This window comes from Lepus europaeus, chromosome 9 (genome assembly GCF_033115175.1).
Source record: "Lepus europaeus isolate LE1 chromosome 9, mLepTim1.pri, whole genome shotgun sequence".
NCBI lineage: Eukaryota > Metazoa > Chordata > Mammalia > Lagomorpha > Leporidae > Lepus > Lepus europaeus.
In genome coordinates, this window is record NC_084835.1 from 9,264,184 (window position 1) to 9,282,290 (window position 18,107).

The following is an 18,107-nucleotide window of genomic DNA, read 5'->3' on the forward strand; positions in this document are numbered from 1 at the left end:
GAAAAAGGTCTTCCTTTTTCCGTTGGTTCACCCTCCAAGTGCCCGCTATGGCCAGTGTGCTGCGGCCGGCGCGCTGCACCAATCCGAAGCCAGGAGCCAGGTGCTTCCTCCTGGTCTCCCATGTGGGTGCAGGGGCCCAAGGACCTGGGCCATCCTCCACTGTCTTTCCAGGCCACAGCAGAGAGCTGGACTGGAAGAGGAGCAACCGGGACAGAATCCAGTACCGCAACCAGGACTAGAACTCAGGGTTCCGGTGCAACAGGCAGAGGATTAGCCTAGTGAGAGGAAAAAACTGAAAGATGGAATACAAATATTAGTTAACAATTACCCGTTTGGACATTGGCTTTTTTTTTTCTTTTAAGATTTTATTTATTTATTTGAGAGGCAACATTACAGAGAGAGGAAAAGTCAGAAAGAAAGGTCTTCCATCCGCTGGTTCACTCCCCAAATGGCCACAATGGCCAGATCCAGGAGCTTGTACCCAATCTCCCACATGGGTGCATGGGCCCAGGCACTTGGGCCATCTTCTACTGTCTTCCCAAGCCATAAGCAGAGAGCTGGATCAGAAGAGGAACAGCCAGGACTCGAACTGACGCCCAAATGGGATGCCGCAGTGCCGGCTCAATTTCCTTTTCTAAACTGGGCTTTCTCTGCTTGGTGACTGCTAACAGGGCCAGCACCTGCCACTGGGTGGCCAGCACATTTTTGCTGAATTTACTGACAAACCACAGCCTTTCTTTCTACAGGTTGCAAAAAGCCAGCAGTCTAGCTTTGCATATGTGTTTTTTCAGAGCAGCAGATAAATACCTGCAGAATGCCCCAAAGTGGTGGAGTCTGTGGACTGGGCAGTGGGTGTTGAGCTGCGACTGAGGCGGATCTGCATTGCATGTCTTGCCAGTGGGTGGCAGCAATCACTCACAAACTTGCCAAGACTGGCAAGCTTTTACTCTTCCAGTTCGTAGAGTGAGAAACAGGAATCCCCTACGATTTCTCGTTTATTTTCAGTCTTCTTGAATCCTTGAGATGCTTGATCAAAAGAACAAGGCCTGAGTTAGAGACAGTGAGAGCCAGAAATCAAGTACCTTGTTAGAAATATCCGGGTACTGACAGGCACTGGACTAATTCCAGAGCTACAAGAAAGTCTTCTCCTCCCTAAATGCTTTCTGGAGCCTGCAGATGCATTGTTAAGTCTGTCATCTTCTGTGTTGAGGTTTGATCCTTGTACAGCCTTCAGTCATCTAGGGAGGATTTACACTCTAGGCTGTTTCCAGGCCCTTCTGCTCCAGTGATGGGGATTGGGAACAGATTTTCATGCGGGGAAGGATAGAAAGGAAGGAATGTGACACTGTGGGACTGGCATGTAGAAGAGATGAAAAGATGGCTGGGCCTGCAGGAACAGACTCCGTCCAAGCGTGGCCTCTTTGAGTCCAGCTCAAACCACCATTCCTGACCTCTCCAGTCAGTAGGCAAGCAGGCCTCAATTGCAAACTTACTAAGTATGCTATGAAGGGCTGGGAGTTCTACAGATGTGAATATTATGTATGGTCAGAGAATATAATCAAACAACACAGCATAGTCAGTATTTAAAAATCCAAAATGTTCTGGAAGATCCAGCGATGATCCTTGGTCTGAAGCATTTTTACGTAGTCTACTGGTCTGAGAGTGCAGGTGGAAGAGAAGTGTCAGATTATTAGACAGCTGACTTTGAGAGCTGTTAGGAGATGATGATGATGCTGTGCGTCAGATATCATGAGCACACAGGCAATGTGGTGAGAGTCCAGAAGGGGAAGAAGCCTTGCTGGCTACCATCACAGGACCACAGCATAAATGCTTGTTGCATTTTGCTAATGTACTTCATATGTGCATAGCATTTCAGAATTTCCAAATTTGAACGGCAGAGTTAGAGAGATGGAGAGACAGAGGCAGCGAGGGAGCGAGCAAGAGAGAGGTCTTCTACTTTTTGATTTACTCTCCAGTTGACCACAAAGGCCAAGGCTAGGCCAGGCTGAAGCCAGGAGCCTGGAACTCCATCTGGGTCTCCCACTTGTGTAATCAGGAGCCCAAATACTCTGTCCCTCTTTCATTGCTCTCCCAGGCACATTAGCAGGGAGCTGAATTGGAAGCAAAGCAGCTGGACTCCACCTGGCACTCCAGTATGGAGTGTTGGCATCGCAGTCGGCAGCTTCATGGTGTGCCACAGCACCAGCCCCTCCAAAACACTTGATGTCATTAACTCTTCACAACACCTATGAACCAGGTATTGATTATTAAATGAGGGAAAATATGATGGCACTTCAAAAAGTTCATGGAAGATGGAATTAAAAAATAAATTACTTTGGTGCATAAAGTTTTGAAATCCATACGTAGTGTTTTTTTTTTTTTTCTTTTTTCTTTTTTTTTACAGGCGGAGTGGATAGTGAGAGAGAGAGACAGAGAGAAAGGTCTTCCTTTTTGCCGTTGGTTCACCCTCCAATGGCCGCTGCGGCCGGCGCATTGCGCTGATCCGAAGCCAGGAGCCAGGCGCCTCTCCTGGTCTCCCATGCAGGTACAGGGCCCAAGGACCTGGGCCATCCTCCACTGCACTCCCAGGCCACAGCAGAGAGCTGGCCTGGAAGAGGGGCAGCCGGAATAGAATCCAGCGCCCCGACCAGGACTAGAATCCGGTGTGCCAGCGCCGCAAGGCGGAGGATTAGCCTGTTAAGCCACGGCGCTGGCCCGTAGTTTTTTTTTTTTTTTCCTAATATGCATGTCCATGAACTTTTTGAAAACTTCCTGTATGCATGGATTTGAATTTTTTGTACCAAAATGAAGTTAACTTTTTCCCATTTTCCATGAACTTTTAGGGTGCCCTTTTACGTAAAAGACTCTGAATAGTGTTTAGTGCATAGCAAATATTCTTATTAATTATTATATTAAAATTTAAATTATCATTAGCTCAGTTTTATGCATCTAGAAACTAAGGCTCAAACAGACAATTTACTTGCCTATTGTCACCACTCAGCTGAGAAGTGGTAGAATTAGGCCTGAACTCAGCTTTCCTGGCTCCTACCTCTCGGACTCTTGATTTCATTATCCCATGCGTAAAAGAAGGGTTAGGCCAGATTTTCAGATGATGTTAGCAACAAGCTCTGAAATCTTACTTCTCAGTCTCCGAGCTCTAGTTGGTAGGTAGGTGGGAGTTTATGTAGGTATTTACTTCCTTGAGTAACAAGAGTTAAATCTGGAAGCCTCTGCCCATTTTAGTCATAAGGGGAGATGGTTCATTACCTGGTCTGTGAAGGAAGCTGCAAGCCATTAAATTCACATAGATCCTCAGCTGCTAGGCTTGTTAAGAAAAAGTTACAATAGGGGGAAATTGACAATGCAGGCACCATAGATATTTTTAGTCTGTGCTTGGGTTCTGTTTAGGATGGAGTGCAAGGAGATGAATTTGGGTTTATTTGGCAAGACTACCAATTGGGAAGTCCATACGGAGCACCTCCTCAGTTCCATTTTACCTAAGGGAGAACCAAGGTATATGAAGTAACTTTCCAAACTTTCAAACAGTGGTGAGAGTGGTATGATTTTGTGTGTGTGTGTGTGTGTGTGGAGGACAACTTGGCAATATCAGTAAAAACTGTAGCCATCTAGTACTCGAGCCAGCAATTCTGCAATAATTTATCCTGTGAATATATTTTTAAATGTAAGCCATGTGGCATTGTTTATAAGAGCAAAAACAAACAAGAAAGTTGAAATAAAAATGCTCACTAATAAATAAAATTACATACAATTTGAATGGGATTTCATACAACTATTAAAAAGAAAGTGGTTGGTCAGTGTGTGCTGAAAGTATATCACTAGTATATATTTTTAAATGGGAACCATCAAGATTAACAGGGGAGTTTGTGTAGCATGAGGCTGTGTGTATGTCTGAACCATGCGTGCAGCCATATTTTTCCTCCATTGGAAGGGTCTGCTTGTAGCTGCTAGTGGGGAGAGTGTCTGGTAAGAGGAATGGGACAGGAGAGAATTCTTCTTCATTTTACCCTTTAATTTACTTTTGAAGGGAGATAATTTGATTGATTGATATAACCACATGAGTAATTTTAAACAGAATTTTAAACAAATGTAAGCCACTTGCCTCAGGGCAGTCAAGGTAGGATGAAGCCAGGATTCACACCCAGGACTGGGACTGCAGAGGCCTCCTCCAGATTCCAGCACACTGCCTCCTGCCAGAGCTCCCTTAGTATCAGGACGTGCCTGTGTCATCCGCTAGCAAGTTACAAAGTTTTCATGAAAATACTGGAATCAAAATGACCAAGGGCTGACAGCTGCAAGAGTGTGCGCATCCTCCAGAAGAGGCTCTGGGCCCCATCTGCTGCCATCTTGGCTCCTTTTCTGTGAGACTGTGGCTCAGCCAAGATAGGTCAGTGACCTAGGGCCAGGAAACACAAACTAAGATTTCCAGCAGGACAAATTACCTTAAGGAAAAGGCATTAGGATAGCTGGAGAGGTGGGGGTGGAAGGAAGGCATGAAAACAGTTTGATTAGCCAACTTGGGCAGTGGGCAGGGGCAGGAAGTGGCGAATAAACCCTGCAGGATCTATAAACACTTCAGTATCAGCATTCAAAACCTGCAAAATAAATGAGTAAAACAGAAAACTCAGCAGTTTGGAAACACCTACATGTAAGCTGAGTTCTGGGCCTAACTACCAGAACTTATCTGTGAGGTTCAGTTTCTCCATCAGTCATCAGATGGATAGCACATCTCTCCTAGTGCCTTCACAGAGTTGTGGGGGCACAAATAAGGCAAGGAAATGTGCTTTGAATACACAAGGCTGCATGCAGAATGAGAGGTTAGTTGTTATAATCTCTGAAGCTTACCTCACAGCAGAGCTATTCTGAGACAGGAAGAGACACCGATAACAAGGTAGATATATCTCGCCAATGAACAAATGGGACCTCATGGGTCATTTACTCCACTTACTCATTTTTATAGTCATGAACAAAATCCTAGAGGGCCCAAGAACCGAAGACTATGACAGTGCCATGCATACACGCAGCAGTAGCCAAAGGGATGGCATATGCTGTGGGTCCCCTGCCCAAGGGGCTTCTGAGCTATGAGTGTTGATCAGGGTCCTGGAAGCAAGCTGGTGTGAAGCTTAGTAAGGAATTGGGGCAGAGGTTGGGGGATGGACTTCAGCAGTCAGCTCCTAGGTGGCTGAGTGCCTCAGAGGAGCAATTTGCGCATGGCCAGGGACTTGGATGGGACAAATGACAACTTCCTAGAACGGCCTGTTCCAGAACCCACAGAGGAAAGGAAATAGCCTGACCTCATCCTGGGTAGTTGACAGGAACCAGAGTAGGAAGTATTTGTAGTGAGACTGGTGTTCACCACGTCATTAAGTCTCTTTTGAGTGGAAGAAGGAAAATGGAAAAAAAAAAATTCAGTGCAGCACACATGGAAAGTCAGTCTTCGTGGTGTTGTGGAAGAAGATGAAAAATGCTTCAGCACAGAGGGACGGTGCTGTGCGGTGTGAATGAGATTGGACGCAAGTCCTACAGCGTTGGTATGAATGCTGGCTCTGTCACTGACTTGTCAAATAGCGTCAAATATGCCATTTTCCTCCTCTGAATATTTTTTATATTTATTTATTTATTAATATTTTTAAAAATGTACTTATTTGAAAGTCAGAGTTACACAGAGAGAGAAGAGAGGCTGAGAGGTCTTCCATCCCGTGGCTCACTCCCCAATTGGCCACAATAGCCGGAGCTGCGCCAATCCGAAGCCAGGAGCCAGGAGCTTCTTTTGGATCTCCACGTGGGTGCAGGGGCCCAAGGACTTGGGCCATCTTCCACTGCTTTCCCAGGCCATAGCAGAGAGCTGGATTGGAAGTGGAGCAGCCGGGACTAAAACTGGTGCCCATATGGGATGCTGGCACTGCAGGTCAGGGCATTAACCCGCTGCGCCACAGCACCGGCCCCCTTCCTCTGAATCTTGATTTCTTTTTCTCTCAAATGAAGACCTTTCTCCCTATCCTATTAAATGAGATGATCTAGAAAGCAAGTAGCATATAATTCCTAGAACATGATACCCAGTGAATACTGGTTTATTCTTTCATTCTGAAGAAAGTTTCCCAGAAATATGGGAAATATGGCAGTTGGAAATTTCAAGCACTGGAAAAGCAAACCAAACCTAACCAGGTGCAGTGTGGAAAGGCCTTTTGTGCAAATGTTGAGCCCATTAAATGGGAAGATGAGACAGTCAGACAATCATGGGGAATTGGTAGGTTAGAGGCAAGGTAGGGTCAATATAACTACAAGCATAAATGCAGTCCACTTACAAGCTGTGACGCCATTAATACATGAATGTGAAGTTCCTCTCTGTGACAGAGTCACTGCACACTGAATCACTCAGCTTGATCCATTTTTCTTGACTGCTCATAAATACAGGGTAAGTTGTATGTGCAGCTGTAGAAGCTGTCCTGTCTCCTCCATCGCCTCTTGTTTGGATATAGTTAATTCCCTCTCATTCATTAGTTTCTCTTTAATCCTTGTCAGGTTTTTTTGGTTATATTTTAAAATTATTAATTGCCTAAGATCCTTTTGGTGTGAGTATAAAGAGATAAAGTATTAAGAATTATTTCTTTGGGCCGGCGCTGTGGCACAGCGGGTTAACGCCCTGGCCTGAAGCACCGGCATCCCATATGGGTGCCAGTTCAAGTCTCAGCTGCTCCATTTCCTATCCAGCTCTCTGCTGTAGCCTGGGAAAGCAGTAGAGGATGGCCCAAGTCCTTGGGCCCCTGCACCCATGTGTGAGACCCGGAAGAGGCTCCTGGCTTCAGATTGGCACAGCTCCGGCTGTTGTGCCCAATTGGGGAGTGAGCCATGGGGTGGAAGACCTCTCTTTCTCTCTCTCTCTCTCTGCCTCTCCTCTCTCTGTGTAACTCTGCCTTTCTAATAAATAAATAAATCTTAAAAAAAAAAAAAGAATTCTTTCTTTAAAACTGAAAATCCAAAGGTGGAAACCAACTAGAAAATCAGAGTGAACCACAGGAACAGGGAAAATGAGGAGACGATTGGGGTGTATGAAACTGACCTAGTCTTCACCAAGCACACCTGTGGAAGTTACCACTTCCAGACTTTTTTTTTTTTTTCAGTCAAAAGACGAAGAATATTATTATAAAATCGCAAAGCCTGAGAGGGTGGGTGCTTTGGGTACTTTTATAGGTGGGTAAATTGAACCTAGAAGAAAGTGATCCTCTGGAGGTCTTCTGGTGATCCAGTAGCAAAGTGAAGGTCAGAACCCCAGTCTCTTAACTCTCATCCCAGAGCCCTTTCTGCTGTAGTCCTCTTCTTTGTTACAGCAAATGTCTAATCGATTTCGGTTTTTTCCTTTCTCCAGGGCGAAGTGCTTTCGGGGCAAAAAAGTCCTTGGCGATTATGAAATCAAAGTGGAACAGGTAATCAGCCTGCAGCCCAGCCTGCGTCATCAGCATGCCCCCTGGCATCCCAGAGTGACCCATCTACTTCTGTTAAGAGGACTACACTGTCACTGGATTCTGGGCTCTCCATCTCCTCTCTCACCCTTCCTGTGGATTTTTCTCTTTGTACGGCCTGGCTCTGAAGGCTGCATCTTTTCCTTTCCCTGACTTGTTTTTGTGTGTCAGCAGAGAGGCTAGAAGTAAGGATCTTAATACCTAATACCTGCTCTCAGTACAGGACTCCCAGACTGAACACAACCATAGAGAAATGTCTCCCTAGCACGCTGGTGGCACCTATGTATTGTTGGTAGCAAGGTCTCCTGGATAGGCACATGTCTGCTGTTGCGGTGTGCCTCCTCTGGTGATGCCCACTCTGGGCCTGAGGCTACCCCTCCGAGGGGACTTAGAGAATACCTTCCGTAGTGGATGTTCAGCACACAGTTAAGATGCTGGTGGGGCTGCCTCCAACTCATACTGAGGTGCCTGGGTTTGAGTCCTTGTCCTGCTTCTGATTCTGGTTTCCTGCTAATGTGCACCCAAGGAGGCAAAAGGTGATGGCTCAAGTGTTTGGGTCCCTCCCACCCAAGTGGAAGATTTAGATTGAGTTCTATGCTCCTGGTTTTGGCATGGCACTCTCCTGGCTGTTGCAGGCATTTGGAGAGTGAACCAGTAGATGGAAGATCAGTTGATTGATCGACTGATCAATTGATCTATCTATCTGTATCTACCTACCTATCCCTGCCTTTCAAATAAATAAAAATAAATGAGAATTTTTTAAATGAAGAGAAAAAAATACCTCCTTGTCTTAATACACCAAAGACCTGAAAGCCCTATTACTTTTCTTTATTCCTTAATTCATGATAGATGATTAAGTTCATTTATGAAGAGGGGATGTGCACTTTAAAGATGCATATATTTTCTCTGTAATAATAGAAGTTACTCAGCATTCATTACATGGTGTATTGTAATTTACAGAGTAGTTTCCTGCCATTACCTTCAGTTCTTAAAATAAGATAGGCAAGGTCAGGCAGGCAAGGTTGATTAAAATTATTTCCACATTATACACTGGGGAAACAGAAACTCACAGAAGACAAGTACCTTGCTTAATGTGTTATGCAGAGTTGCGGGCATAGCAGAACTAAAGCCTAGTGTTTATGTTGAAACTGGTAAGGGAGATGTTTGTCATCAGTTACACCTTCACTCTGTAGACAGCGAAGGTCTACCAGCCGAGAGTCAGAGAGCCCGAGTTTTGCTCCTGTCTCTGCCAATGATAGATTTTGTTTGTCCAGAAAAGTTACTTAACTGCTCTCAAGCTCCATATTTTTCCATAGTAAATGGAGATTATTTTCTCTGTCCCATCTACTTTGTAGGAGTGCTATAAGAATTAAGTGAAATCAGATAGGAAAGTGCTTTGAAAATTCTAAGTGAAAGTTTGGTTGTGGGGATGCTGCTGCTGTGTGGAGAACTCAACAAAGTCAGGACGGACTGTGGACTTACTCCTGTACTGTTATGTTCCAGGCAGAATTTTCAGAGCTCAACCTGGTGGCCCACGCAGATGGAAGCTATGCCGTGGACATGCAGGTGCTCCGCAACGGCACAAAGGTTGTCCGGTAAGGGCCCTCCTGTCCGCAGGGGCAGCGTCAGTGTGGCTGTCCTCAGCGTTAGCACCTTTGGTGTGAAGTCGTTTCAGTCAGGTGTTAGAGTGAGACAGCAGTGTCATGTGTGGCAGACAGAGCTTAATGATGTGGTAGATAAGGTAGCTCTGCCTTTAGGGAGCTCTTAGACAGACAGCAGGGGAACCAACCTGGGGCTTCACAGACTCAGAGCCCACTTAGTAGTAACTGGATTCCTTCTAAGACTCTTGCCCACCCTCAGTTAATGTGGCTCTGTACTTTCCTCTTTGCATATACTTCTGTTCTGTTGATTTAAGAAAAAGTTTGGAAATGTCTGATCTAGTTCAGCCTTCAATTTTACACTGATTTGTTAAGATTCACCCAGAGAGTTGGTGGCAGAGCCCCGTGTTCGTGTGAGTTCTCTTGACTCCAAATCCTGTGTTCATTCAGTATTCCTCATTCCTGAGAACTCATAATCTAAAAGGAAAACCTAGGGAGTGGAAGATAAATTGTAGGTGGAAAACATTAGCGGTTGTGGAGCACTCCTGTGTTGGGAGGCGTGCTGAGTGTCACACAGACTGGATGTTGTTACAGGCACAGCAGCTCTGAGAAGGAGCTGATGAGAAGTCCAGTTGCAGGGAAATGTTTTCCACGCTGTGTCTGGAGTGGAGCACATTGCAGATTTCCACACATCAGTCCTGCTGCAGGAAGGGTCTTCTGCTCACTTTCTTTCCTACCTCAGTCTGCAGGACCCAGACCCCGAGGCTTCCAGTGTCCAACAGCAACGGGGACAGTGACAAGGGAGGCTGGACGGGGGTTGTCTGGGACCTAACAACAGGGAAAGACAGAAAAAGTGATGTGCATCCAGGTGGGGAGTGAGCGCAGGTAGACCCTGCTAGAGAGACGGACGGGCTCCTCTGACTGGAGGTGGATCGTGGAGAAGCCTGCACAAAAGCAGGTGGTAACAGGAGAGCCAGTAGCAGAGCACCAGGAGCGACCTGGCAAGAATAAAGCAGGCCCTTCCACGTACCAGTCACAAGTGTACAGGTCCATTCCTGGAATTGGGCTAGAAGCTTGGAGTTTGTCAGGCACACAGCTACAGCCAACTTTCCGGAACTGGGGCAGAGCAACTCTAACAGGTGCTGTGCTGGCTTGATGCTAAGTCCCCTGAGCAACCGAAGAGGGCTTTAAATGTCTAATATCAGAGCCTAGATGGGACTGGGTCTGTAGGCGGTTGGATGGGTGCCTGGGCAGAGAACCAGGTAGGTCATTGCACATGGTGTGAAACTGCTGAGCCTTGAGCCTTGGGGGTGATTCTCCCCTCCTCCAGAAATGGCTCTCTGGAAGGATCTCTGAAGTGAGGGCACAAAGACAGGGGCTCCGATTCTATGAAGCATCTGTGGCATGGATCTTTCCTGGCAAGAGGTGAGCCATGGGGAGCTTTCCCAGGCATGGGAACATTCTGTGCTCAGTGCTTCCTGAAGCCGTTGCTCAACCTCAGTTCTGCGAAAAATATTTGCACCCCTCCCTGGTGTCCGCTTTGGAAGAATAACACTGGGAAGTCTGGCATCTGTTCTCAGCCGGCCTGGCCCCTGCTCTCCTCGGGGCCTGATGAGGGCCTTGCCTATTTTAAGGAGTCAGAACAGGACACAGAGGTCAGGGACCTCCAGGGCAGCATGGCGAAGGCTGCCAAGTATGTTGGCTTCCACGTCTCCTGGGACCTGCTCAGAGCACCAATTCAGGACCCCCAGGAGGACTTAAGTTGTAAGGGTCTAGAAGTGTTCCTTCCCTCCTGAGGATATGTGTACCTTAGAAAAAGGCAATGCTTAGCCCAAGGGAATAAAGGAATCTCACAAATCTTTTCCTCAAACCTCATTTGGAAAATGCCGTAATACCTCATTTCCCAGTTTGGAAAGGAATTATCATTTATGAAACGAGGGGCTTAGCCTGTGTCGTCCCTAAGACCTTCCCTGCCTTAGGCTTTGGCAATGGAAGGCAAGGTGATATGGTGCTTAGGGTGCTGGCCAATGGCAAACCTGTCTGCCTTCTCACCAGGTCCTTCCGGCCGGACTTTGTGCTCATCCGGCAGCATGCGTTTGGCATGGCAGAGAATGAGGATTTCCGCCATCTGATCATTGGCATGCAGTACGCAGGCCTCCCCAGCATCAACTCCCTGGAATCCATTTACAACTTCTGCGACAAGCCATGGGTGGTGAGTGAGGCCCTCTTTATCCCAGGTGAGAGGGTGGGAGGCAGGCCCTGCATCTCCCAGACCTCAGGAGGGACTGCTGGTCTCCAGACTGCTGAGAAGAGCCTCAGCCCGGACTTGGTGTGGGGCAGGCTGTCACACCATAGGACCGCACGGCATGAACCGGATGGTCTCTGCTGCATTACAGACTTTTGGTATTTTTTTTAAGGTTTATTTATTAATTTGTTTTAAAGATAGAGTTACAGAGAAGGGGAGAGATAGAAGGATAGAGATCTTCCATGTACTGGTTCACATCCTAAGGGGCTACAACAGCCAGGGTGGGACAGGCTGAAACCAGGAACCAGGAGCTTCATCCGGGTCTTCCATGTTGGTGGCAGGGGGTCCCAAGCATTTGGGCCAACCTCCACTGCCTTCCCAGGCACATTGGCAGGGAGCTGGATGGGAAGTGAAGCATCTGCGACTCAAACCAGCACTGCTGTGGGATGCTGGCACCGGCCCCGTGACCTTTGCTCTTGCAACAAAGCTGCACAAAGATTCTGTAAAGAAGCCCTGACAGATCTGTAGGCTCTGCCCTCAGCCGCAGCTGGGATGATTTTAAAGACCTGTTTCTTGCCTCTCAGAATCGTTTAACCACTAGAAAGGCCTGAAGCCACTGGGGACCAAGGGAATGGCCCAATTAAGAGGAGTGTTAGTGACAAGAGACCTACAGTGTTTCAACAACTTCAAAATGAGATTAGCTGCATACAATGAATCAGACACTTAATACGAGCTGAAAGTGCCTTTGGAGATCATCCAATCTCACTCTTTCATGGTGCACATGTGAAAATTAAAGAGGCAGGAGGTAAGGAGTATACAACTACTTACTATATGGTGTCAGCTTCTGAGATTTTCCTACACTAATTTCATTTAATTTTCACAATAACCTTACAAGGAAGATATTATTGTTACCATTAGTAGCACTTTTTACAGAAAAAAGGGGATCTAGAAAAGATTAAGTAACTTAAAATAAAATACAGAGCCAGGACTTCTCAAGGTCGCATGGCCTCTCACCCAGTTCGGGCTACTGCGCGAGGAAAAAGCTGATTTTCTCTTCCTTGGCCAACTTCAAAATCCAGAATAGCAGTGAAAACTTTTAGGCAGAAAGAAATGGTGGAATTAGGAGAGAGAGTGACCTCTGATGGCTGCTGGGACGTGTTCATGTCCTCTGTGACAGCTGAGCGGACGCAGCTCCTCTGAAAACTGCAGCTCCAGGCTGGCCCTCTCGGAAGGAAACACCTGCCCCTAATCACATCCTCTTCATCTTGTTTTGCAAAAATCAAATGTCAGCTGTCACATACACTGGACTGCCAAGGTTCCTGGCACTCACGGCTAATTGTTAAGTTTCTGAACCCCAAGTCTCTTCGCCACTCAAGGAACTAGAGGGTTTTTTTTTTTTTTTTTTAATAAACAAACAGATCCTTCATCTCTGCTGTTTATCTCTTTTTCACACCTGAACTAACAGCTCCCTATTCCCTCGGGAGCCAGGGAGCCCTTTCTGTGTAAGAAAAGGGGCAGTGAGCATGGGGTCAGGAGTTCTGGGAGCTGCCGTGTTAAGGAGGGGCTGGGTTCCCAAGGTCCACTTGTTCCACTTTCCTTCTGTGTGGCCTGAGGCATCCGGAACCCTGGGCGCTGCAGAAACAGGTTGAAAGAGCTGTGTGATTCGAGTGTTGCCAGTCACGGAGGAGCACACGTGAGGCCGTCACCTTTTCTCTTCGGTCACAAGGCCCTCCTACGCCCATATGGCCTAGCCCACGCCCACCTCCACCCCCACCCCCAGCATGTACTGGAATTTGACTCCCTTGTAGTCACACAGGGTGATTTTGCTATTATCAGCTTTTTCTGGGTCAGCTCAGTGCTTATCAGCCCTCTGACAAAACCTCTTTGTGCCCCAGTTTCTTTGTCTGCAAACTGGGAATAACAGCAATACCTGCCACCACTTTGCCAGCCCAGTTGTTACAGTCTCCTCATATCTGGGATCTCTGAAAGAAACGAGTTCCCCTGTTTTGTTTTCTTTTTTCTTAAACTGTGCAAGAGGCCAGAGAGGGGAGGAGCAGCAGAGCCTGTGCCGAGGGCTTCGCCCCTCGTGGGATCCGGGATCCGGTATCCGGTGAGGGGTCACACTCTCACCCATTCACAATACCAGCACATTGCCTCTGGCATTGCATGAGAACAGCAGGCTCCCTGGCCAGACACCAAGTTCTCCCTTCACTTTTACTAAGCAGCTGCCACACAAATGACATTTTATATGGTTTTCTCTGCCTTTTTATGGGAGTGGGCACATTTGGTGATGGTAAGTGGAGGGTCACTCTGAAATGATGACTTTGGGTTCATGTTTCTAAATTTCCTTATGGTGGCTGACCTTGGCATGAGGAGAGGCCTCTGCTGGGTTGGCAAAGGCTCAACCTTGTATCACTGTCTCTGAGAACATCCACTATCTCTGAAATTAGTCGGGACCGGCCCCTGGGATTTCAGAAGCAGAATTGGGAAAGCCACCACCTCTTCTTGCTGTGAATGTATCTGAAATCCCTTTCTTTCTGGGTGTTTTAGACACAGATGCACTAGGGTTAAAATAAAGCATTTAATTTCCAAGAGAGTGAGGGATAACATGTTAACTCAAACTGACCTTCAAGTCCCATTTCCTCCAAGGAGTCCTTCCAGATTTGTTGGATAAGTGTTTATAATGAGCATATCGTCCTGCACAGTGCCAATAGCACCCCTAGCTCCCAAACTCATTCTTTTGTCTGTGCATAGAGGAAATAGCCCTTATCAGATATCACACATGTTTAATAGTGACTGAGAGCCTGTGACTTAATCTAAATTTCCACAGAGGCAGGGGTTGGAAGCCAAGCCACGTACCTTGAGGAGATAGGGGCTGCTGAAGACGAGGTGGAGGAGGTGGGATGAGCTCCCTGAGACCCACACAGAGCCTGGGAACTGGCTGCCATCTTCGTCTTGGCTGTCACAAGGCCCTGGGAGTCTGCCGCAGGGCTTCCTGGCACGCGTATGGTGTCTGTGTAACTCCCCCACATGCCTTGGTGTCATGCCAGCGTGTGGGCTGCAGCAGGACAGAGGTTGTTGGGCAGAACTGGCATCAGATCCCCAGGGATGCTGGAGAGCCCTGGGAGCTCAGGCAGGTGTCCCGGCAGAACAGGAGTCCAGCCAGACCCAAGTGTGGAGACAGGACTTAAAGGTCAGATGAGGTAGTGAGGACAATCAGAGAAGACAAAGGCCTGAGCAGCCATGTCCTAACAATCAAATCAAACTGAAGAACCAAAGAATGGTGAGGACAACAGGTATGGTGGGGGAATGCACTGGGCAAGGAGAGAAGAAACCAGCTCCTCTCGCAGTTCAGCCCCACTGCAGGTGCGATCTGGGAGCTGCGTTTTCCTTCCCTCATCTGTAAAGTGAGAGGCATGTCTAAGGTCTCTCAGTGATGAAGTCTGCGGGGTGTGAGAGTCCAGGAATCACGCTTTCAGTCCTAGAGGAGGCCTCAGAGATCCACTGCAGGGAGTGGCCCAGGAATTCCAGTGTTTTCCAGCTTTCAGAATGAAAAGGACCACAACTTATGGTCAGAGTTTGATAACAGTTTGGGAGGAAATAGAATAATGGGATACAAAGTTTGTGGAACTGATAAAATGTAACCTTCTCATTTTACATGTGATGAAAACGAGGCCTAGAGAGTACATCTCATTGGCTCAAGGACAGAACAAGAACCAGAAAACTCCAGTTTTCTAGCATCCAGTCCAGAGTGTTTCCTTCTCCAACCCTTCTCCCTTACGGGCTCATGTGCCAGCATCTCTCATAGAGAATAGAACCTGAGCTTTGGGAGATGTTCTAGCTTTCCTTTCTCTGATAAATAGAAAGCAGGTTTAATATGGCAAGTTTCCCTTCTAGCAATTCCATGTATCAGTGGAGTGGAGTGTGAACTAATCTAGTAACACTAGAGAGAAAGAACTAGATTTTCCCTGCTACCACAGTGCAGTAGGGGTTGGGTGTGTGTTGGGGGGAGGGGCTGTGTGTGATGGATTGAGCAGGAAAATCCTGTGTTTCCTGTGGGAAGAACATTATCTCTGCAGAGCCTAAAAGATACCTACTTGAAGAAATTAAGGCAGTTAGAGATAGGAAAGGAGGGAGTGTGGCTAGCAGTCTGACTCAACCACTGTGTTATGTTGGGCAAGTGATCTCTAAAAGAGGGGTCAGGGAGCCTGGATGTGTGCCCAGAGCCTTTCAGCCCTGAACTGTAAGTGTGTATGTGTGTGTAGTTTGCCTCTTCACCGTGGAGCTACCCCACTCTCTCACAGGTGAAGGGATCAGTAAGTTCAGTTAATATAGTAAGTCCCAGAAATGCTGGGTCTAACCCATATCCTGTCCAAGTGTTCCTGAAGAACAGCTTCATTCATGACACCCCCTGCTCAAACATTCCATCCTGTTCACTGGGAAAAGCTACCATTCCTTTGCCCAGCATTTGAACTTCAAGAGTTGGCCCAGGTTACTTCATCCTGTGCCACTGCCCAGGGGTACACTTGTTTAAAGATCCAACTTTCAATCCTAGATTCACACCTTTTTAGCTCTTTGATTTCAGACAAATTTTCTACCCTCTCTGAGCTTCATGCATGAAATGAAGATAATAAAGTAACTAGCTGGTTAATTCGATATGAGGATTAAGTGAAATATAATTAAAATCAAGTAGGTACTCTATATGTTAGTTCACTCTCCTTCCATGTCCCAACTAAAGCATAGTCCTTGATAACAGGAATAATACATGTACTTCTTTTATATCTTCAAAGCATTTAGTACGAAGCCCTTTACTAAGCAAATGCTTGATAAATATTTGATGGGTTGATATTTTACCTGTCCATTACAGAAGGTGTCTTAAATAAGCTGAAACGTTTGCTTCTGTTTTTCAGTTTGCCCAGCTGGTGGCCATCTACAAGACACTGGGAGGAGAAAAATTCCCGCTGATCGAGCAGACGTACTACCCCAACCACAAGGAGATGGTACGTGGCTGGGTGGGGACTTCTGTTTCTCTCTATTTCCACCCTGAGCTCAGCCACACAGCGACCGAGATTCTGATGAGGGCCTTAGCATCTGAACCCCACAGACTCCACTGGGGCCCAGCTGTGGAGCTGCTCTGTAGGACCAGAGCGGCTGGATGTTGGCCAACAGTCTGTTGCCTTCAGATTCTGGAGACAGAATAGGAAAGAGCAGAAACAAGGGCGTTTTAATCAAGTTGGGAATAACAAACCTCTGGACCAACAATCAGATCTCACACCTTGAGTTCTAGCCCTAGGGCCAGAACAAGCACTAGTGTGGTAAGTTACATTCTGTCATTCTGTGTGGGTTTCCCAGTAGGATAATCAGGTGGGCCTGATCATCCCTGCCCCCTGCCCCCAGTATCTAATGTGATATGTAAAAGTGTAAGTGAGATTGTCTGTGTAATTGCCCCCTGGAAAAGTGTAAAGCATTCCTCATATATGTCAGGTGTTAGCTGTTCCCCAGACTTCCCAAGACTGTGAAAAGGCTTGTTTGACACTGCGTATTCTCTGGGGCCATCCTAGGCGGTGAGAAGGAGCAGAGAGATAGGATGCTTGGTTGGTAAGAGGATGCTGTTAATGTTTTTCCTCGGGATGACCTGGAGCTCAGAACCCCCCACTTCCCCTCTGCCCCAGGCTGCTGTGATCATTTTGGTGATCCTGCTTATGTGACCAGAGGGGAATCTCTGCCAAAGAAATCCAAGTGTTGTGCTCTGAGGCAGACCATGTTTAACCCCTTTTCCACTCCCTGCTCCACAAGGGTTTTCCACTTTCAGCAGTTCTGAGAATTGATAGTTTTCTTCTGGCACATTGTGCATGGCTCTGCTCACCAGAAGGCCACACTGAGAAGACCAGAAACATCCCTAGACCTTGAAAAGAACCATCTCTGTCATCTTTGCCAAAGCTTCCCCAGAAGAGGCTCTGAAATTTAAACCCTTGTCCTTAATAACTTCCAGAGACCAATTCTCAGGGCTTTCTTTTCAGCCTAGAAGGCTTGCAGAGGTTGAGGAACCCTGAGATGCCTGTGGTTAGAGATCCCAGTAGGTCTAAGACACAGTGGTGAGGAGACTGGAGGTAGGGGATCAAATACCAGGACTTCTTCCTGATGTAACATATAGCAGAGCCAACCACTGGGAAGAAATGCACTACCTGCAAGTATATTCCCTGTCTGCCATTCTTTCCCCCCAAGCGTGCTTGTATTCCCTCTTGCCCTCCATTCCAAAATTTGTCCCCAAAAAGGAACAACCACCTCTCTGAAATGTCAAAAGCTGATGAAGGGGTGATTTCAGCTCTACAAAAGACTTTTTCTTTGGAGGAGGAGGGGATTGGGGCCTTAGAATGAAGACATCAGTAATCTAGAAAAGCCAGAAGAGGGGCCGGCATTTGGTGCCTTGCTTGGGCCGAAGGTTGGGACACCCACATCCCATGTCAGAGTGCCTGGGTTTGTGTCCCAGCTCTGTTTCTGATTACAACTTCCTAATGCACACTCTGGGAGGCAGCTGGTGATAGCTCAAGTAGGTGGGTCCCTGCCACGCATGTGGGGGATCTGGATTAAGTTACCTGCTCTCAGGCATTTAGGGAGTGAATCAGGTGATGGGAGAGAAGTCTTGCTCGCTCTCTCCTTCGTACATTTTTTTTCTAAAAAGCCAGAAGAGAAGTCTTAAGACATCAATTGAGGATGTTAGAGACAGCTAACCTGAAGAGACAATACCTATTCTTAGATAATAAGTATATTCTTGTCCAAAGAGAT

The 18,107-nt window shown here is 47.0% G+C and overlaps 1 protein-coding gene across 1 annotated transcript in view; it reads left to right on the forward strand.

Moving 5' to 3' along the window:
- The window catches only part of SYN2 (synapsin II), a 184,598-nt gene that overhangs the window by 129,061 nt on the left and 37,430 nt on the right, over positions 1-18,107 (forward strand). The window contains exons 2-5 of the mRNA XM_062200461.1: positions 7,385-7,442; positions 8,982-9,073; positions 11,132-11,288; positions 16,232-16,321. Of these exons, the coding sequence (XP_062056445.1) occupies positions 7,385-7,442; positions 8,982-9,073; positions 11,132-11,288; positions 16,232-16,321 (397 nt within the window). The remainder of the gene's footprint in view (positions 1-7,384; positions 7,443-8,981; positions 9,074-11,131; positions 11,289-16,231; positions 16,322-18,107) is intronic.